This window comes from Rhinoraja longicauda, chromosome 31 (assembly GCF_053455715.1).
Source record: "Rhinoraja longicauda isolate Sanriku21f chromosome 31, sRhiLon1.1, whole genome shotgun sequence".
In the NCBI taxonomy this organism is placed as follows: domain Eukaryota; kingdom Metazoa; phylum Chordata; class Chondrichthyes; order Rajiformes; family Arhynchobatidae; genus Rhinoraja; species Rhinoraja longicauda.
This window is the reverse complement of record NC_135983.1, coordinates 15,322,302-15,345,017: the sequence shown is the minus strand read 5'-3', so window position 1 is coordinate 15,345,017 and position 22,716 is coordinate 15,322,302. Positions and strand designations below refer to the sequence as shown.

At 40.3% G+C, this 22,716-nt stretch overlaps 1 protein-coding gene across 7 annotated transcripts in view; it reads right to left on the bottom strand.

Moving 5' to 3' along the window:
- Positions 1-10,851: 10,851 nt before the first annotated feature.
- The window catches only part of LOC144608375 (kynurenine--oxoglutarate transaminase 3-like), a 29,983-nt gene continuing 18,118 nt past the window's right edge, over positions 10,852-22,716 (bottom strand). For 6 of the 7 annotated variants that reach the window (XM_078426068.1, XM_078426073.1, XM_078426069.1 and 3 more), the window contains 6 exons: positions 21,096-21,172; positions 20,108-20,197; positions 19,063-19,249; positions 18,549-18,625; positions 16,945-17,031; positions 10,852-15,671 (listed from right to left, as the gene is read on the bottom strand). In XM_078426068.1, coding sequence (XP_078282194.1) covers positions 15,603-15,671; positions 16,945-17,031; positions 18,549-18,625; positions 19,063-19,249; positions 20,108-20,197; positions 21,096-21,172 — 587 coding nt within the window. In that variant the 3' untranslated portion in view covers positions 10,852-15,602. The remainder of the gene's footprint in view (positions 15,672-16,944; positions 17,032-18,548; positions 18,626-19,062; positions 19,250-20,107; positions 20,198-21,095; positions 21,173-22,716) is intronic. The other variant, XM_078426075.1, reaches the window with a different exon arrangement.

Sequence of the window (22,716 nt, the reverse complement as noted above, 5' to 3'; positions counted from 1 at the left end):
AGAACCTTTAGTAACAACGGGATCCAACGGGTCCACTGGGTCGACTAGCAAATATAGAAAATCACAGCATATAATCCTCCACCACTTTCACCACCTCCAATGGGATCCCACTACTGGCCACATCTTCCCATCTCCATTCCTTTCTGCTTTCCGCAGAGACCGTTCCCTCCGCAACTCCCTGGTCAACTCGTCCCTTCCCACCCGAACCACTCCCCAGGTACTTTCCCCTGCAACTGCAGGAGATGCAACTTTCCCTTTACCTCCCCCCTCAACTCCATCCAAGGACCCTGGCAGTCTTTTCAGGTGTGGCAGAGGTTCCCTTGCACCTCCTCCAACCTCATCAACTGTATCTGCTGTTCCAGGCGTCAACTTCTGTACATCGGCGAGACCAAGCGGAGGCTCACCGATCGTTTCGCTGAACATCTCTGCTCAGTCCGTCTTAACCTACCTGATCTTCCGGTTGCTCAGCACTTTAATTCCGCCTCCCATTCCCAATCTGACCTTTCTGTCCTGGGGCTCCTCCATTGTTAGAGTGAGGCCCAGCGCAAATTGGAGGAACAGCACCTCATATTTCACTTGGGTAGCTTACACCCCAGCGGTATGAACATTGGCTTCTCTAACTTCGAATAGCCCTTGCTTTCCCTCTCTCTCCATGTCCTCACCCTTCCTAGTTCTCCCACCATTCTTACTGTCTCTGACTACATTCTATCTCTGTCCCGCCCACTCCCCTGAAATCAGTCTGAAGAAGGGTCTCGACTCAAAACATCACCCATTCCTTCTCTCCAGATGCTGCCTATCCCGCTCAGTTACTCCAGCATTTTGTGTCTACCTTCGATTTAAACCAGCAACTGCAGTTCTTTCCTAACTATAGGTGTTGGGTTTGTAGTAGACATCAGTCAATAGTCTGTTCCCTGTGAAGGAGACAGATCAAAGGGGAGAGAGGTGTCAGAGAGACACCTTTTTGTAAACCAACAACTGTGGTTCCTTGTATCTACAAGCATTTAGGGGTATGCGATGACATTGTGTTGCATCGTAGAATTCCCCAGGGAATCCTGTTGTGCGCTTGCTGGAATTACATAAGAACATGAAGAAATAAATGTATTCTTGCAATTAAATATGAGCAACAGGATGTTTAATCAATAAACTGTTTTTCATTCCTTCAATTTCTAACTAATTTATATTCCAGATTGAAGAACATATAGTTCTGAACTTTTCTCTTATTATACAACTCATGTAGATCCATTTTCTGTTTGATATTTTATTTGTATGTCACATTATTTCCTTTTTGCACATCCCTGCTTCTCTAACCCATTTCCTCTTTTCCTTCATCATTATCTCATGTTCTTTCTATTTTTAGATTATTTCCTGATATCTTAAATGTTCTTTCTTTCTCTACTTCCCTTGGCCTTACCAAGAAACAGAATTAGTGGAAATCCCCTACAGCTTTCTTTGAGTTTACAGTGTTATCTTCAGCAGACAACTTTTTGAAAGCTATCCCTGAATGGCCCATAATCATGCAGTAAATTCTATGTCATTTATGTTAGATCATATAAATTAAATTACAAATTTAGTTAAATTACAAAAGGTTACAGCCTTAATAATTTCAATAACATCTTTGGACATCGGATTAAATTTAAGTGTTCTCTTGCAAGTTGACACCTCCATCCCTAGTTCCTCTCATTCAGATACACATTGAGCATACCAATTGTTTACATGCCTGTCTTAACTGCAGGAATTTAACATGGACCCAATGTAAGTCCAAGAACAATTGACTGATACTGTAGATGCCATCACATTTGATGCTGTGCTCCTTTGCTGGACTCCACATGGATCCAGTAATTGAGCACTCTCTTGTTGGAATTCCTTGCATTAGAAGATCAGAAAGGGGGAGAGAAGCTTAACAATCAGCCTCCTGAGCATGCTTCACCATCCAAACCAAATGGGTCATCATTACCAAAGAGTGACTATTTTTTCTCAATAATACTTCAGTCCTTTTCTTTTTATTTATTTACTTTTACTTTAATAAAGAAAAGCTAATACAAAGCTAATAAAAGCTGCTCCTTACTTTATGGATGATATGATGTATAGCTTTGGTAACTTCCTATAAAATCTAAGTTTGAGTGGAGTTCAGCTTGAAGAAGGGCCCTGATCCAAAATGTCGCCTGTCCATTCCTTCCCTGGATGCTCCCTAACCCATTGAGTTCCACCAGCTCTTTGTATTCTCGTACATCCACTGTCCATTTCTCAGTGCTTTGAGTAACTTCGGACACAATTAGATGTGATATCTGTAATGTGCCTTTTAAAATCCGAAGATGAATGAACCTGAGTTGGTCATGTCATCTCTGGCAGTGTAACCAATATATTACTGGAGCAGCTAAATTCAAATTCCAACAAATAAACTGCAAAAGTTGTGTCAAATTTCAAGTAATCTGCACCCCCTCTGTCCTTTTCTCCTGTATACCTCTGTTCTCTCACACAGACATCCTTATTCTTCCTACAATACCCCCCAGCCCCCATCAGCATTTCTTTCCCCTCCTCTCATTTACCCCATCGAGCACACATTCACTTCTCCATTCACTCCTTCCCTACCTCCCTGTATTGCTCCCATCTGTCACCAGCCATCCATATTTGGTTCAACTCTTCGTCTTCCTTTCTTATCTGCAGCCTTTTTTCCACTTATCCCCTCCCAGGCTCTGTTGCTATCTCAATCCTTCCCTCCCCCACCTGACTCGTGTCTAGCAATCAATTCTTTCTCATCTGTATCCACCTATCACATGCTATCTCTTGTCCCATCTCTCTCCGCCAACTCTATATTCTGGCAATTTGCTCTCTAATCTTTCAGTCCAAATGAAAAGTCTCAACCTGAAATGATGAAAACCATTTCCCTCCACATTTCCTACTTGGTTCCTTCAGCGATTCCTGTTTTTGTTCCAGATTCCACATCTGTGGTCTCTTGTGTCTCCTTGTGTTTCCCATCTACTGGTGAATTTCCCTACTCCATTTATTTGGAAGTTAAAATTACATCCCCTCCCTCCTGGACCCATCTCAGTCAGCTCTGCAGAATCAGCTACTGGAATCGATTTATTTTGCAAGATTATCTAATGGCCTAAGATTGGTGATGAGCAAGTGATTGTTAATGAACACAATTGTAAATGAGCACTATTTTCTCCAGTATAATCACAGAGCTCCACTTAGTGGTCGAACTCACAAAAAACATCAACCGCATAAATTAAACTTGCATTTGTAAAACTTTTTTTTCAGATGGCAAAAAAATCGACAATAGAGAAAATTTGGAAAGTTGTGGCATGATAATGATAATAAAACAAAGACATATTGATATTCTGCCGACAGAATTTAAAAGTGTTAGAAACTGATCACAAAATAACTCGCAAAAATCTGGAGTAACTCAGTGGGTCAGACAGCATCTCTGGATAAAAAGAATGGGTGACGTTTTGGGTCGAGACTCTTCTTCAGTCTGAAGAAGGGTCTCAACCCGAAATGTCACCTATTTTTCTCCAGAGATGCTGTCTGACCCGCTGAGTTACTCAAGCTTTTTGTATCTATCTTTGGTTTAAACCAGCATCTGTAGTTCCTTCCTACACAAAATAACTCAAGATGAAGCAGAAATATATGATATTAGTAAAAGCAGCATTTATGTACTAGATGCAATTCTAGCTACTGAGTTCACACAATGTAGGAGTTAGTTACTTTTGGAGTTAGAGACAGAAACACAAAGCATATGCAAAAAATAATAATATTTATTTTGATATTGGGCCTAAGGTTAGATTGATGATTCAGTGCCAAATTTGTAAGATTCAGTTGGCCTTGGTGGACCGAGCATAAGTGTTTAGCGAAACAATCGCAAAGTCTGTGCTTGGTCTCAACAATTTTTTTTGCGCCTGTGTTGTCAATCAGAATCGTTTTATCGTATCAACATTCAACCCACCCACAAACCTAAAGTAACTTAGCATTTAAATATGCTTATCATATATAAATTTGGTTTTATTGGTTCTTATTTAGCCGGTGGGAAGTACGCAAACATTTGACCATCGTGGCACAGCAAGGTATTGTGATAGAAATTTATTTATTTCGTTGACAATTTCCCATTTCCCTTGAAAATCCTGAAAACATTCAGCAGGTCGCGCATCTGTGGAATGAAACGGAGTTTGCACTTCAGGTTCATGACCCTTCTTATGGGAATATGAAGATGAGGTTAAAGGGAATACAGGAGATATTGCAGAAGACTCGGAAGAATGGGAACAGAAGTTCAAGAGGGGAAAAGAGATTAAGGGCAGGGCCATTTGTGACCGATGCGAGAGGGGAGGTAAATACAGAAGTTAAAGTGTTGTACTTAAATGCGCGTAGTATAAAAAATAAAGTGGATGAGCTTGAGGCTCAGTTAGTCATGGGCAAGTATGATGTTGTAGGGATCACTGAAACATGGCTACAAGAGGACCAGGGCTGGGAACTGAATATTCAGGGGTACACAACGTATAGAAAAGACAGACAGGTGGGCAGAGGGGGTGGGGTTGCTCTGCTGGTAAGGAATGATATTCATTCCCTTGCAAGGGGTGACATAGAATCAGGAGATGTTGAATCAGTATGGATAGAAATGAGGAATTGTAAGGGTAAAAAGACCCTAATGGGAGTTATCTATAGGCCCCCAAACAGTAGCCTCGACATAGGGTGCAAGTTGAATCAGGAGATAAAATTGGCGTGTCACAAATATAATGCTACGGTGGTTATGGGAGATTTCAACATGCAGGTAGACTGGGAAAATCAGGTTGGAAATGGACCCCAGGAAAGAGAGTTTGTAGAGTGCCTTCGAGATGGATTCTTAGAACAGCTTGTACTGGAGCCTACGAGGGAGAAGGCAATTCTGGATTTAGTGTTGTGTAATGATCCTGATCTGATAAGGGGACTAGAGGTAAAAGAGCCATTAGGAGGCAGTGATTACAACATGATAAATTTTACTCTGCAAATGGAAAGGCAGAAGGGAAAATCGGAAGTGTCAGTATTACAGTATAGCAAAGGGGATTACAGAGGCATGAGTCAGGAGCTGGCCAAAATTGACTGGAAGGAGGCCCTAGCAGGGAAGACGGTAGAACAGCAATGGCAGGTATTCCTGGGAATAATGCAGAGGTTGCAGGATCAATTTATCCCAAAGAGGCGGAAAGACTCTAAGGGGAGTAAGAGACACCTGTGGCTGACAAGGGAAGTCAAGGACAGCATAAAAATTAAGGAGAGGAAGTATAACATAGCAAAGAAGAGTGGGAAGACAGAGGATTGGGAGCAACAAAAGTTAACTAAAAAAGCAATACGGGGAGAAAAGATGAGGTACGAGGGTAAACTAGCCAATAATATAAAGGAGGATAGCAAAAGTTTTTTTAGGTACGTGAAGAGGAAAAAAATAGTCAAGGCAAATGTGGGTCCCTTGAAGAGAGAAGCAGGGGAATTTATTATGGGGAACAAAGAAATGGCAGACGAGTTAAACCGTTACTTTGGATCTGTCTTTACTGAGGAAGATACACACAATCTCCCAAATGTTCTAGGGGCCGGAGAACCTAGGGTGATGGAGGAACTGAAGGAAATCCACATTAGGCAGGAAATGGTTTTGGGTAGACTGATGGGACTGAAGGCTGATAAATCCCCAGGGCCTGATGGTCTGCATCCCAGGGTACTTAAGGAGATGGCTCTAGAAATAGTGGAAGCATTGGAGATTATTTTTCAATGTTCTATAGATTCAGGATCAGTTCCTGTGGATTGGAGGATACCAAATGTTATCCCACTTTTTAAGAAAGGAGGGAGAGAGAAAACGGGTAATTATAGACCAGTTAGTCTGACATCAGTGGTGGGGAAGATGCTGGAGTCAATTATAAAAGACGAAATTGCTGAGCATTTGGATAGCAGTAACAGGATCATTCCGAGTCAGCATGGATTTACGAAGGGGAAATCATGCTTGACAAATCTACTGGAATTTTTTGAGGATGTAACTAGGAAAATTGACAGGGGAGAGTCAGTGGATGTGGTGTACCTCGACTTTCAGAAAGCCTTCGACAAGGTCCCACATAGGAGATTAGTGGGCAAAATTAGAGCACATGGTATTGGGGGTAGGGTACTGACATGGATAGAAAATTGGTTGACAGACAGAAAGCAAAGAGTGGGGATAAATGGGTCCCTTTCGGAATGGCAGGCAGTGACCAGTGGGGTACCGCAAGGTTCGGTGCTGGAACCCCAGCTATTTACGATATACATTAATGACTTAGATGAAGGGATTAAAAGTACCATTAGCAAATTTGCAGATGATACTAAGCTGGGGGGTAGTGTGAATTGTGAGGAAGATGCAATAAGGCTGCAGGGTGACTTGGACAGGTTGTGTGAGTGGGTGGATACATGGCAGATGCAGTTTAATGTAGATAAGTGTGAGGTTATTCACTTTGGAAGTAAGAATAGAAAGGCAGATTATTATCTGAATGGTGTCAAGTTAGGAAGAGGGGATGTTCAACGAGATCTGGGTGTCCTAGTGCATCAGTCACTGAAAGGAAGCATGCAGGTACAGCAGGCAGTGAAGAAAGCCAATGGAATGTTGGCCTTCATAACAAGAGGAGTTGAGTATAGGAGCAAAGAGGTCCTTCTACAGTTGTACCGGGCCCTGGTGAGACCGCACCTGGATTACTGTGTGCAGTTTTGGTCTCCAAATTTGAGGAAGGATATTCTTGCTATTGAGGGCGTGCAGCGTAGGTTCACTAGGTTAATTCCCGGAATGGTGGGACTGTCTTATGTTGAAAGGCTGGAGCAATTAGGCTTGTATACACTGGAATATAGAAGGATGAGGGGGGATCTTATTGAAACATATAAGATAATTAGGGGATTGGACACATTAGAGGCAGGAAACATGTTCCCAATGTTGGGGGAGCCCAGAACAAGGGGCCACAGTTTAAGAATAAGGGGTAGGCCATTTAGAACGGAGATGAGGAAGAACTTTTTCAGTCACAGAGTGGTGAAGGTGTGGAATTCTCTGCCTCAGAAGGCAGTGGAGGCCAGTTCGTTGGATGCTTTCAAGAGAGAGCTGGATAGAGCTCTTAAGGATAGCGGAGTGAGGGGGTATGGGGAGAAGGCAGGAACGGGGTACTGATTGAGAGTGATCAGCCATGATCGCATTAAATGACGGTGCTGGCTCGAAGGGCTGAATGGCCTACTCCTGCACCTATTGTCTATTGTCTATTCATCAAATGGTATGTGGCATTTCTATGCACCCGCTATCCTTTTCCTGTTGGGTGGCAGAGGTCACGGATTTGGAAAGTGCTTTAGAAGATGTTGTTGGAACATTTTGTTTGGATCAACATAACCACATTGTGTCAATGGTGGAGGTTGTAAATGTAGAGGTTTGAGATCTGGAGATGATGAGTTCCAGCAGAGTCAAACAGCATTGGGAAACAGGTAGACATAAAATGCTGGAGTAACTCAGCGGGACAAGCAGCATCTCTGGAGAGAGGGAATGGGTGGCGTTTCGGGTCGAGACGTCTTTTTGGGAAACAGGTTATTGATGAGTAGGTACCACTTCAGGTTTGTGTTTCTTATGCTCCTATTGAGAATAGACTGTAGAGTACGAATTGTCCAGATAGTGCTGTGACATAGTGATATCCACATGTGATACTAGATGGTCCATCCACTTTTATTCCAATTCTGTTCATTTCTAGACATTTGGCAAAAATGAATGGCTTGCGGGTCATTTTAGAGGGAATTTAAAAGTAAGGTCTAGAGGCAGATATAAATCAAACTGGCTAAATCTAAATATATTGTTATCTAAATATTATTTTTTTAGTAAGTAAGGGAATCAAGTAATATGATATTATTGGTACAGGAACCTGAAAACTGTAATGTCCAGATTCAGGGACAGCTTCTTTCTTACAGCCATTAGGCTATTAAACACTACAACCTCATAAGCTCTGAACTACATAGACTATTATTGTTTGTTTATTTTTTGTGTATGTATGCGTGTGTATATACACACACTGAACTTTTTTTTCCTCATTTATTATATTGTTTATAGTGTATTATGTTTACATATTCTGTTGTGCTGCTGCAAGAATTACATTGTTCACTCTGGGACACATGATAATAAAACACTCTTGACTCTCTTAGGAAAGTGATGTGAGGGTGAAAAATCAGCCATAATGCTGCATATTCTGTGGCAACCTCCTGACATCACCTTCTGTTTCATCTCCTGACATCCTAAAGCCTTTCCACCATCTACATGCCACGTCAGGAAATGATGAAGAACTTTCCACTTGCCTTGATGAGTACTATGCCAACAACTCTCAAGATCCTTGGTGTTATCCAGGATAAAGCAGCTCACTTGATCGACATTCACACATTAAGTTTCTAGCTTGGATAGCTCAGTAATTGACAGGTCTGCTATTTCCTTTCCCTAAACTAGGTCCTGAGGGCATTTGAAACACTCGTGTGCTACTTGACAGAGATGAATCAATAAATTTCTGGTTTGTGTGACAGCATTACACAACACAGAAATAGTATGGTGTGATCAGTTCACTACAGCTTCAAAGTTTTATTTGTATGGCTCCTGACTTTGTGAAGCTGATTGGAAAATTCCAACCTCTTTGAAAATACAGAAAGCATGTACAAGGAGCAAAATATTTGCAACATCACTAGTTTTTAAGTAAATTGTCTTTCACTAAAGAAAGTTTATGGTAAAGTTCTTGAAAGCGAATATTTAGATAGCAGTTCTTCCCTAATTACATTCTGTGGACTTAATTGCATTATTCTCTGGATTATATAATTTCCAAGATAACTTTAGAAAGGAAAGAAATTTCATTAAATGTAGTCAAGAACTAATGCTGGCAAATTCCTCATTAATTTCTTTTGCCTTTTTTCATTACATTTAGTGCATGTTGATACATTATTTAATTCCGTGGCTCTCTTCAACCTAAACCTCTCTCACTAATAATAAAAAAGGAAAGGGACAATTTCACTTATTTATCTAAGTTTGCACAACTGGCGATATATATCAGAGTTGACCATAACAGTATGAGGCAAGATGCTTGGATAGAGTGGATGTGGAGAGGATGTTTCCACTAGTGGGAGAGTCTAGGACTAGAGGTCATAGCCTCAGAATTAAAGAATGTTCTTTTAGGAAGGAGATGAGGAGGAATTTCTTTAGTCAGAGGGTTATGAATCTGTGGAATTCTTTGCCACAGAAAGCTGTGGAGGCCAAGTCAGTGGATAGTTTTAAGGCAGAGCTATCGGCACGGTAGCGCAGCGGTAGAGTTGCTGCTTTACAGCGATTGCAGCGCCGGAGACTCAGGTTCGATCCTGACTATGGGTGCTGCACTGTAAGGAGTTTGTACGTTCTCCCCGTGACCTGCGTGGGTTTTCTCCGAGATCTTCGGTTTCCTCCCACACTCCAAAGACGTACAGGTATGTAGGTTAATTGGCTGGGTAAATGTAAAAAAAAAAAAAATTGTCCCTAGTGGGTGTAGGATAGTGTTAATGTACGGAGATTGCTGGGCGGCACGGACTCGGAGGGCCGAAAAGGCCTGTTTCCGGCTGTATATATATATGATATGATATGATATGATTCTTGATTAGTACGGGTGTCAGAGGTTATGGGGGAGAAAGCAGGAGAATGGGGTTAGGAGGGAGAGATAGATCAGCTATGATTGAATGCCGGGGTAGACTTGATGGATTGAATGGCCTAATTCTGCTATCACATTATCTTAATCTTATGCAGAAGCTCACTCGCAGTAGATAACTTGACTGTTCAAGTTGCCACAGTTAAGTGTGAAAGGTTTACTTGTGTAACCTAGGGGCTCAATAATAATGATACATACATTTATAATTAGAATGAATAGAAGATAGCCACTTTGGCAATATGTGAAATGGCTTCATCCTATCTCATTGTTACCTTCACTCTGTATTTTTCCTTAGTGAGGGAACACTTCGACTTGCTGAAGCCTTAGAAGGAGTAGACCTTCTAATGCCTATGCATTTGCAGCAGAGACCTCAGATGGCCACATTCCAATATTTCCACTTGGATTATGTTTTTTTCCATGGCTTTCAGAAGTTCTATGATTTCCTTTAAAGTTCAATGATATCAGTTTAACGTCTCACTTGGTATGTTCAAGCTGACTGTTTCTGAGTGGTTCAAGCTTTTATACAAATTCACCAATCTTGCACTGTAGTTGTGCGTTAGCCAAATATTATCCCACAAAATGTTTGGGGAGCCTTATTGGCTCAAAAAATCACAGACCTTCCATTTTATTGTTGGACTGTGGGTGTACTTTTTCCTACCCTAAGAACCGGATCTTTACCTACTGTGATAAAATCAAGTAATTCAACAAAGGCCTAATTTGAGATGTGGCAGTCTGAGCCATTTAGCTACATTATGCAATTGAGCCACTGAGCACTAAATGTAAAAATATTTTCTGAGGATTTGTGAAAAATTGCTAAAGGTAAAACTATTAATGAAGCTGCATAAGACACAGGAGCAGAATTAGGCCATTCGGCCCATCGAACCTTGTCTGCCATTCGTTAATGGCCGATCTATTTTGCCCTCTCAACTCCATTCTCCTTATACCTTTGATGCCATTTACTTTACATTACAACCTAAAAATCATGATCCGTAAAAATGAGTGCAATGAGTACTATAGGTATTCAGTCTTCAGAAGGGACACCAAATTAGATGGCTGACATAAAAAGGATCAGTTTACACAATAACTGCCCATTTCTTTCACCTATCAAATACCAGTAAATCATGACGAACTGAATATTTTATTGTGCAAGTAGCAGAAAGTCACTGAAGAGAATGCAGTGGATATTATTTACACATCTTAAAAATCATTTGTCAAAGTATCACATAAAAGACTGCCTTACAAAATTAAGGCATATGGAATGACAATCTCAATGTTAGTTTAGTTAAAAAATATTGAAAGTAAAATTACTGAATGTCCACAGCAGCAACTAAGATCAGGTTCAATCTTGGACTGTTGGAGCTGTGCGCCAGTGTGCTGTCAAAATATACCTGAAAGGATGTCGGAAACAGATTCAATAGTAACATTCAAAAGGCAATGACATTTCTACCTAAAGGAAAATGTAGTCTTAGGGCTCGACGGAAAGAGCAGGAGAGTAGAATAAAATGGGTTGCTCCTTTGGCCAAAAGCATCTTATTCTACTGTCTCACTTTATTTTATAAAATTTTAGACAGAAGGACTTAATTTTATAAAACATCACCGAGGTAAAAATGTCCATATGAACTTTACGTAAAATAGAGTACTTTTAATATTTTAGGCGTTGCAATGTGGTAGAGAATCAAGACAGTTCCTGAGCCCTTCATTGCAAGTAACACTATGACTGGTGGATTCAAGGAAGGAGCAGGGTAGAAAATAAATGAAAAACTGGTAACTTCCTTACCAACAACAAAAAGAGAGTGGTCTTTTCGTTGATTTTCATATCAAGATTTGATTTGGAGACAATGGAACTAATTCTCTTGCCATCATTCTTGACAAAGCTGGAAGGTCAGAAATTGTTATAATGTAGATGTGCACATTTATGTACAGTATTTGGTTCAGAAACGGATTCAATTTAATGACAGATTAAATCAAGCAATATTTGTGGAAGATTAATCAACAATTTCAGTAAATGCTTGAGATAAAATCTAACTGCAAATTTTTGTTGAGGTATTGGTGTAGGAAAACTAGCCAAAGTTTGTGTTAGTTATTTTGCCATTCAATTATAGGTTAAAAAAATGTATACAAACATATTACTATTTTAATGTTTCTATGAAGTGCAAGCAATGAAGGTTGAACAATTTCTTGTTTATCCTGTAGGTTCAGTGTGGAGCTTGCTGAATGTGAGGTATAATAATAGGAAAGAGATTCAGAAGAAGCTTTAAGAAGTATCAAGAGTATTTAATTGTCATATGCTCCATGACCAGAATAATGAAATTTTTACTTGCTGTAGCTTTTCGGACTAGAACAATGACATAGCGTTGGATGAGCCCAGTCCCCACTGATATTGTGGCCTTGTTACATATTCCCCTTTACCTCTCCGTCAACTTCAAAATGTGAACCATACTATTCTTTTACAATAACTTTTCTCCAACACCCTAAGTCTGATAGGGCTCTTAGTTGAAAAGTGGCTTGAAGATTCAAGATATCTTTATTTGTACTTTGAATAATGGCGCCAAAACATGGCAGCGCCCGCATGTGTAATATATGCAAAAAGAATTTCACTGCAGTTGCATATGTGACAAATATGAAAAGCGCTATTAAACTATCAAACTATTTTCTTACTCTTAATTGCATTCAACAGTCCTTTTGAGAGTGTATCAGCAGATAAAGTCTCAGGTTGGGCCTGGTTTGTCAAAAACTGAAGTTCTCAGCATGTTACCATTCATTCATGTGTTAATAAAAATCAAAGCAAATTCATGTCAACCCTTCCATGACTCTCTGCTTCTGTATAGAATCAGCAGCAATTCCTGGAGCTTCTCTTTTTATTGAATAAAACGTACATCAAAAGATCTGGGGATGTTAAAATGTGACCTTACATCTGGTAAGTATCTACAGACATCTTAATGCTTCAAATTACCGTAGAAATCTGTTGAAAAATCTGTTACTTTAGTTATTTACCAATTTACAAAGAGTTACAAACAATAGCCTCGAAATACAATTTATACAGTATTACATTACCATTTAAAGCTCACAAGAAACTGAAGATGAACATTTGTATTAGTTAATTTAAGAAAGTACTGATGACTGACAATGGGTACTTATCTATGATACAAGAATGATTGTAAAGCATTTTGGGATTTCCTTAGGTTGTGGAAGCAATTAAACAGTGATACAAGGAACTGCAGATGCTAAAATTTTGATCATTTGCAAAGTTCTGGAGTAACTAAGCGAGTCAGTTAGCATCTGTGGAGGGAATGGATAGGCGACACTCAGGCAAGGACCCTTCCAAAGCAGTTGTATGGATTGACTGAATACAGATTAACAAAAATAGGTTTGGCATATTCCTCAGTCTATTATTACGAATAAGCCTTTAGATCATTGCTGGTTCAAAAGAGATTGTCTGGAGCAGCATCAGGCACACCAAACATGACGAGGCACTAGCCTAATGAAACTGCAATACTGGACTATTTGCCTGCTAAATGACAAAAGCAGCATACAATAGGCAAAGCTAAGGGATGTCACAACAATGGATCAGAACAAACATTTGCAGTCCTATCACATCTAGTTATGAACTGCGAGTAGCATTAGTGCTTAAACAAAGGTGAAACATTTGCAACCATGTTCAGCCAGAATTAAAAAATATAATGCATCTTTGCTTTCTTATGAGATCCATCACAGAGGCCAGATTCCAGTCTAAGCACTGAAATACTATATTATGAAAATCTCACTTCTAATGAATTCCTGAGTATGATTGTACCTAAGAAGTCCAGAACTTTTTTGAATATGAAGTTGACCATATAGATATATCCTTTCCAAGATGTAAACTGCAGCAACATGAAGGCACATTTCAGATCATTGTGTTTCATTAAGGCACAGGATGCTGGTCTCAAAAGCAGATTGATGAGAGAAAAGGGAAAATGGGAAACAGATGACTAGGAAGATGTGTTCTCTTTTCCTGCCTTTCTTTTAAACATTGCAGGTCATTCCATTGTCCTGGTTTTATAGAATTTTATTTCATATCTGATGAGTGACATAATTGCTTGGACTTGTTATGAATGTCAAGTTATCTGTCAGTTTTGAAGTTTAACAGCTTTACTTTCATCAAGCAGAGGATGTAACTTTATGATTACTTTCCTGGCTTTTTATATTTTCTGAGTATAGGTTGCAGAAGGATATTGTTATTATATTTCATTTTCCAAGGACTTTTTTAAGCTACATGACACAATCTGCTTGTCATGGTTACTTTTAAAATTGTTAATAATATTAATTACACTTCCAGAGTCTTTTACCTGCAAGTACGGCAATTTTAAAAAAGCATCTATTAGAACATAGAACAGCAGAGGACAGGCCTTTCGACCCACAATGCCTGTGCTGAACATGGTGCCAATACCAACCTTATCATCCTGCACAAACAATATCCCTCCATTCCCTGCATATCCATGTGCCTATCCAGAAGCCACTTAAATGTTACTGTCGTATCTGTCTGCCCCATCACCCCTGACAGTGCGTTCCGGACACTCACCACCCTTTGTGTAAAAAAAAAACTTGCCCCACACATCTGCATACTAAAACTCTCGTTTGTTTGTTTATTTGTGATCGAACTACAGCCAAAACGGTACATGATAGCATGACAATTTTAGGCCCACCTTACTCACCGTCATCGCTTTAATGGTAAAGCAAGTCGTTTTTATTGAAATCGGTGTTATATTTTAAAAGTTATTCACATTTAAAAGTTTAAATCTATCTCCGAGGGAGGGACGGAGGGAGAGGTAGGTGGGGGGGGGTGGGGGGAGGAGGGTGGATAAGGGGGGTTGAGGGGGATGGAGGGAGAGGGGGAAGGGGAAGTGGGGAGGGGAGAGAGAGGGGAGGGGGATAGGAGAGGGTGCTGCACCAATGCAGGAGAGGTTTGGCCCCAACGGGTCCACTTGGTCTAGTTTCCTTTAAACTTTGTTCTCACCTGAAACTATCCTCTCTAGTATTTGATATTTCTATCCTGTGAACTAGGTTTTGAGTGTCTAGCCTATCCATGCCTCTCATCATTTTATGTACCTCTATCAGGTCTCCCTGCAACCTCTGGCATTGCAGAGAAAACAATCCAATTCTGTCGAATCTCTTCCTGTACATAATATCCACTAATCCAGGCATCATTCTGGTAAACCTCCTCTGCACCCTCTCCAAAGCCTCCACATCCTTCCTGTACTGGGGCATCCAGAATTACATGCAATACTCCAAATGCGGCCTAACCAAAGTGCTATAAAGCTGCATCGAACTTCCCCATTGTGACTTTTTTTTAACCACTCTATCTACTTGTGCTTCCACTTTCAGGGAGTTAGACTTGGATCCCAAGATCTCTCTGTGCATCAATGCTGTTAAGGATCATGCCATTTCCCCCTTACATTTGACCTGGCAAAGACAACACCTCACACTTGCTCGGATTAAACTCTATCTGCCATTTCTCTGCCCACTTCTGTAGCTGATCTGCATCCCATTGTATACTTTGACAGGCTTCCTCACAATCCATGACCACAATCTTGGTATCATCTGCAAACTTACTAGCCAACCTGTCTACATTTACGTTCAAGTCATGGAGGAGCAGAGTCTATGTGCCATTTGGCCATTTGTTTTTTTGTTCATGACATCAGTATTTGAAAATAAAGCTAGAAAGAGAAATTTTAAGTAGCATCTAAGGTCATTTTTTAATCTAATGATAATATCACTGTGGATCCGAGGCCTTTTCATTACAAACACGTATCACTGAAACAGTAAGTAATAAATTTACAGAAATTTATTGTCTGAAGAAGGATCCCGATCCCCAACATAACCTATCCAGGTTCTCCAGAAGTGCTGCCTGACCCCTTGAATTAAACCTGCATCTGCAGTTCCTTGTTTCTAATAATCTACTTTATTGGATAATCACTGAATCTTCCTGGTCCTGCTCCACTCTTGTAGGATATCTTCAGCCTTGCTTAGCGTTGCGTCCTCCTGAAGATTTTAAACACAGGAAAATAATTTAAGCAGCTAATATGCAACCCATTTCCTTAAATGTACCTATTGCTTCTCTTCTTAACAATATGAATTGTAATACCTTCTGAATGTTCAGATTAAAGGCGTTTTCAACATATAATATGCATCAAATTGTGTACAGGGCCCTTCAGATGAGGGCAATGGGTTCCATGGAAGTATGGCTCAGGAAGGGAGAGGTCGCATTAGTAGGGAGAGAAGGCATGCGGAAATGCCCCTTTCCCACTCAATGCTCATCTGTAATGATGTTTGTTAGGGATGTACTTTGCAATGGGGGAGGGAATCTTATCGATACATATAAGATTATTAAGGGGTTGGACACGTTAGAGGCAGGAAACATGTTCCCAATGTTGGGGGAGTCCAGAACTAGGGGCCACAGTTTAAGAATAAGGGGTAGGCCATTTAGAACGGAGATGACGAAAAACCTTTTTTAGTCAGAGAGTTGTAAATCTGTGGAATTCTCTGTCTCAGAAGGCAGTGGAGGCCAATTCTCTGAATGCATTCAAGAGAGAGCTGGATAGAGCTCTTAAGGATAGCGGAGTCAGGGGGTATGGGGAGAAGGCAGGAACAGGGTACTGATTGAGAATGATCAGCCATGATCACATTGAATGGCGGTGCTGGCTCGAAGGGCCGAATGGCCTACTCCTGCACCTACTGTCTATTGTCAATGGACTAAACCTCATCTGCTCTTCTTTGTATGGTCCTATAAAATGTTTCAACATGCAACGCTAGGTTTTCTGTTTACCTCCCATCTGACATGCAGTAGCTACAACACACTTTCAGCACTGCACTGAATTCCATGCTTATCTTTGCATAAGAACTGGAACACACGACTTTCTAATTCAAATATGAATTAAAATAAATCCAAACTGGATCTAGTATGACCTGTTCTATAATCTTAGTCAGGGTCTCACTACAGTTGTGGAGTTCTCAGTAAAGTTTGTTTACCATAGAGTGGGAAATAAATCCAATAGTTTTTAACTGATGGAAGGTTCCCATATAATGCTTAGAGAATTTGCCTAATTTTGAGTGAAGACAGCTTAGTGCACAGTGGAAAAATATTGAAGTTGACAACAGATTTCAGATTCTTCACGAAACTGAAAATGATGGACTATCCATTACATATTACAGCATTCAAGGTGCAGCATCCAATCTCTGCAGTCTTCTGTCTCCTACAGCAATAAACAAATATATCAATATCCTTGGCAACTTCATAATTGCTACTGCAACTCACCTTAACAAAACAAAATCGTATGAACTTCTGAAAGCCTTTTTTGCTATCCGATGAGTAGAAAGCAGACACTGGAATCGTGGCCAAACCCTATGGAAAAACAATACCAGAAAATAAAATCAGCGGCGGTGCAACACAGATTCACTGGACAGGTTCCAGAGATGGTTGGTTTGCCTTATGAGAACTGTGGATGTGGTTAGTCCTGAATTCTCCAGAGTTCAGAAGATTGTGAGGTAACAGCTGTTTTCAGGCAACTGAACAGTCCACTTATCAGCTAAGAGTGTGGTCCTGAACTCCCATCTCTCTATTGAAGACCGTCAAACTATCTTTAATCAGACTTTAATATATCTTACACTAAATGTTGTACCCTTCATCCTTTATCTGTGTACTGTGGATGGCTTGATTGTGTTATGTATTGTCTTTTCTTTGACTGGACAGCATGCAAACAAAAGCTTTTCACTTTACTCAGTACATGTGACAATAATAAACTAAACTAAATTTAAAATTATAAAAATCTCATAGGGGTTAGCAAGCTGAATGAAGGTAGGATGTTCCCTCTGGCTGAGGAGTCTAGAAGCAGGGGTCACTGTCCCAAAACAAATCCAGGTCCTTTGGGACTAAAATGAGAAACCTTTCTTCACTCAGAAGGCTGAGAACCCTTGAAATTCTCCATCCTTGGGGCCCATGGATGCTCGGTCATTGATTGTATTCACGCTATATGCTGAAAGACCTCTGGTATCAAGGGGTGAAGCAGGGAAGTGGTGCTGTAGAAGATCAGCCATGATGCTGATGACTGGCAGAGCCAGTTCTAAATGGCCTACTCTAACCATATCAATTTTTATTTTGTCAAATATCTATACACTAAAACTCTCGTTTGTTATCTTGTTTGTGACTGAACTTCAGCCAAAACGGTACACGATAACGCGACAATTTTAGGCCCACCTTACTCACCATTGTCACATTAGTGATAATGCAAGTAGTTTTATTGAAATCGGTCTTATATTTTTAAAGTTATTCATATTTTAAAGTTTAAAAGGAGGGGACGGGAGGGGAGAAGGGAGGAGGGGGGAGAAGGGCGAGGGGAGGGGGGGTTGAGGGGAGTGGGGGAGGACAGGGTGCTGCACCAATGCAGGAGAGGTTAACTTTATGTAACAGATGTATCTGAAGGATAACCTTGTAGAACCTAATGAAAGACCAATAACACATATGGTTGATAGAAAGCAATGTATTGGCGTTGACCATATGATCACTCGAGTCGATCATTCAAGATTATCATAGTCAAGGTGACCTTCAGCCTAAAACTGTTAGTATCACAGGTTCTAGAGAGCAATTTTACAGATGCCGGATGAATTTATGCAAAATTATGATTTACCCTGATTTACTGCATACAAGTAACTGGGACGGGGTACAGGAGAGATAGGTGAATGAATGATATGAAGCAAAAGAATCAGCCATGTATATTTATTGAAAATCTCAAGAAAATTTTGCATGTCCTCATAGTAGACATCTAACAGAAAGCTGCTCAGAAGAAAACATATATACATATATTCATATTCGGGAATAATTACAAATTTGAGTCGGCTACACTCTATTTTACAGCTCCCTACCTTATTGATTGTGAGCCACTTCACAAACCTATGATCATATGGCTGCTCGGTCTTGGTGCATTCTGGCAGGTCAACATCTGATGGGAAGATGCACATCACAAAAAACGTTGGTCATTTCAGAAGATATAATCTGTCCAATTCCATGTTATCCTATTAATGCACGTGCAAAACTCACAAACCACATCAGTGGTGCCCAAACATTCCTTGCTAGAGAAAGCGAAGAGAGAAACTACAAACTCTATTCCCAACATCATCTACGTTTATGACCATAATTAAGGCGCAGCTCGTTACCACTCTCATGCTCAAAGAATGCATGATTAAGGGAGAATAATACTTTAAAATAAGATAGCAGTTAGATCCAAAATCAAATAAAAATGGAGATCTTGTTTTTCTATAAGAGTGTATTTCATGTGTGTTTCATATAACAACATCTACCCAGCTATTATAGTTACCATTTAAAGCAAATTAGATCAACCCATTTAACAGGTTGTGAAAGGTCCAAAGAGTTACTCACTAACATCTGAGATGTCGGCAATCAAGAAGTAGCCACCCTCAGGGATAACTGGCTTCAACCCCACAGAGGCAAGACAGGCAGCCAGGCGATCACGCTTCAATTGCAACTCGTTACGCAAACTGATGAAATAACTTTCTGGTGCTCCCAGAAGTTCAAATTCTTTCTCAAATCCCTCTGCTACTGCTTGCTGTCAGGACAAAATGTAATATGTTTTAAGAGGTGCACTCCAATTCAATGCAGTTTAACTTAACATTTTAAAATCAATAGCTACCATTATATTGTCATACAACTTTCTTTACAACAAAACTAAAGATTGCTCTTGGGAAGGTATGGAACTCTTATCTCCTTTAGAATTAACCAGTGATAAATTTGGAATGCCGATTCCTCAAACTGCAACTCCAAGGCAGCTGAGAAATATTGTTAACTACTCTACTAATGTGACCCACTGATGAAAACAGAAGGGTAGATCTGACCCGAGCATCTGATTTTGCTCTCACTTACCTGTATACAGTTCTTCAAATTAATGTATACATTTCTTCAAAATAATCCCTGAATGGTTGTGATCCACCAGTGTTTTGTGCTTTGTAATTTTAACTGTTAATCACATTCAGAGATATTTAATCATCAGGTCTTTGCAACTTGTATCTAATTGCAACAAATGTGTTAATAGGCTCTTTTAGCATTGGAACAAAAAACATCAGGTTGGGTAGTGTGGGTGGCGAGATGCGAGGACAATAGACAATAAGTGCAGGAGGAGGCCATTCGGCCCTTCGAGCCAGCACCGCCATTCAATGTGATCATGGCTGATCATTCTCAATCAGTAGGAGGTAGTTGATCTCAGGAGGAGTGGAAACAAAACATGGGAGGAGTGGAAAAAAAAGATGGTTCGTGTTGGTTTGGGCAATAAGAAGTTAGAAATGTCATGTTTGGACAATAGTTGATGATCATCTGACTGAAGAAAGTTCCCAACCCAAAATATCACCTATCCAATCCCTCTACAAATCCACTTACAAATGTGAAAAACAATACTTTCAGTATTTCTCACCTGTGGTCCAGTAGTACAATGGTATATCGAGTTCTGATGGACTGTCCGTAAGTGTTTGATAATGTCTTTATGTCCAATAGCCCATCCAATCTACAATTAATTGTGTACAGAGTGAAGTAAAATCTGTAACAGGACATCTATCAGTATTTTAGAACTTAAAATGTAAATGGTTCATAACATATTTTGTATTGAATTCCTACTCAAATCATCTCATTTTATTCCACAGGCATAAATAACATGCTGTGAACACACGTAACACACTAACAAACCTGCTGTGCGCAATATTCCAAGAACAAGCTGCATGTGGGCTGAATATTAATGTTCCGATTGTCCCCTTCTGGTATTTCTAGCGACAGTGGCTCAGTCGCTATGCCTGGAACCGACATTGAATGTAGAGGGTTGAGATCAACTACCATCCTATCTCATGGCAGTCGATCCCAAATTCTACAAAGCGTCCTGTTCAGGCCTGCTAAACAGTCCTATTCAAGCCAATTTAATGATAGTAATTGAAAACAAATAAGATTTGATCGCAAACTAAACTGATTGCTGAGATCTTTAAAGTTTCTAAATTAGCAAACTTGTGAAATGATTTTTAATCCAGTGTTAAGAACAGCTTTTTCCTCTCTGCCATCAGACTCCTGAACCAATCACCTCGTTCTCATCTCCTTCCTGCCATCTACTCTCACTCTTAACTTTACCTCATTCGGTTATTCTGTTATTGCAAGCTTTTAAAAAATTACTTCAAACTGCACTACAATTTTTGTACCATTCTGCGGTTTTGCATGCCTTTGTCTTATTGTTGCATTTACCTTTGTTAGTATAGTATAAACTTCATGTGAACAAGGAATCCCATTGCAACCTGGTGTGTATGACAATAATCTGAATCTGAGATTTTGAGTTGTGACCAGCCACCCACAAGTAAACTTCACTAATTAGATCCAAGGAGAGTTAGTATGCTATTCAATTTTAAAACTTTCTCCAACCTCACCTTCCATCCTGTAGCACTGAAGGTTTTTCCTGCACTTCCAACAGTGATTGTTCGCTCCCACATCCCTGGCATGCTGGCTGGGGTTGCAAATATAAGAAGCAGCTAATTAGAGGTGTATCAATGTCGAAAGAACAAAGAGTGAATTTTGCATGTTTCCACACCGACATAGTGCCTGAGTACACCAACTTTACAACTAGATTTGTATAGTTGCAGAAGTCAAGTCAAGTCAATTTTATTTGTATAGCACATTTAAAAACAACCCACGTTGACCAAAGTGCTGCACATCTGATTAGGAAAAAAAAGAAACATACAGTGTGTACTAGCAAAACCCAATTTACATCTGTGCAAACAGATTTTACAAAGAGTGCATGCTATTAGTAGGCCCTGCGTTATAGTGGAATCTCAAGAAATATTACTTGGCTAAAATGTGGCAAATCACATTGTACTCATCCACAGATAATTGGATCAGACTTTATACAATTGATTGGTTCAAATCATTGACAGCAAATCATTTGCCTTTGCAGAGCACGTTTAACAATGCTACTCCAGGGAAGCAGGTGTAACCAGACACAGAACAGGAGAGAGTGGATGTGATAAAGGAGAGGTTAAAAGAAAAAGATTTCTGAGTTTTGAACAGGGCAATGAAGAAATTCCAGAGTGTGAATCGGGAGCTGAGGATTCTGTGTTTGGTGGGTAGGATGAGGACAAAGAAAGATGGATACTACAGAAAATCCCAGAGTCAAGAGGAGGTGATGCACTGCTGTGCAAGGCTGCAGATGTAGGGAAAGGTAAAGATGCATTTTGAAACTAATGCTGTGGTGGCTAAGGCTCCAATGCAGAATAGCCAAGAGAAGAGAAGTTGGGAGGTCATGTTGCAGTTGTACAAGATGCTGGTGAGACCGCATCTGGAATATTGTGTTCAGTTCTGGGCACCATGTTATAGGAAATATATTGTCAAGCTTGAAAGGGTTCAGAAAAGATTTACGAGGATGTTGCCAGGACTAGAGGGTTTCAGCCACAGGGAGAGGTTGAGTAGGCTGGGTCTCTATTCCATGAAGCGCAGGAGTTTGAGGGGTGATCTTATAGAGGTGTACAAAATCATGAGAGGAATAGATTAGGTAGATGCACAGTCTCTTGCCCAGAGTAGGGGAATCGAGGACCAGAGGGCATAGGTTCAAGGTGAAGGGGAAATGATTTAATAGGAATCCGAGGGGTAACTTCTTCACACAAAGGGTGGTGGGTGTATGGAACAAGCTGCCAGAGGAGGTAGTTGAGGCTGGGACTATCCCATCGTTTAAGATAGGTAGGTAAATAGTTAGATAGGTACATGGATAGGACAGGGTTGGAGGGATATGGACAAAGCGCAGGCAAGTGGGACTCTTGTAGCTGGGACATTGTTGGCTGGTGTGGGCAAGTTGGGTCGAAGGGCCTGTTTCCACACTGTATCACTCTATGGCTATGAATGTCTATGAAAGAAAGTGACCGGTAACCAGGTATTAGTGATGGAGAAGGAGAAACCACTAAGGAAAACAATGGAGTTCCTAAATCTGCAGAGAGTGCTCCCACTTCAGCATGAAGGCAAGGGGTGAGCCACAGACAGAAGCAGTAGATCTGTGGAGAT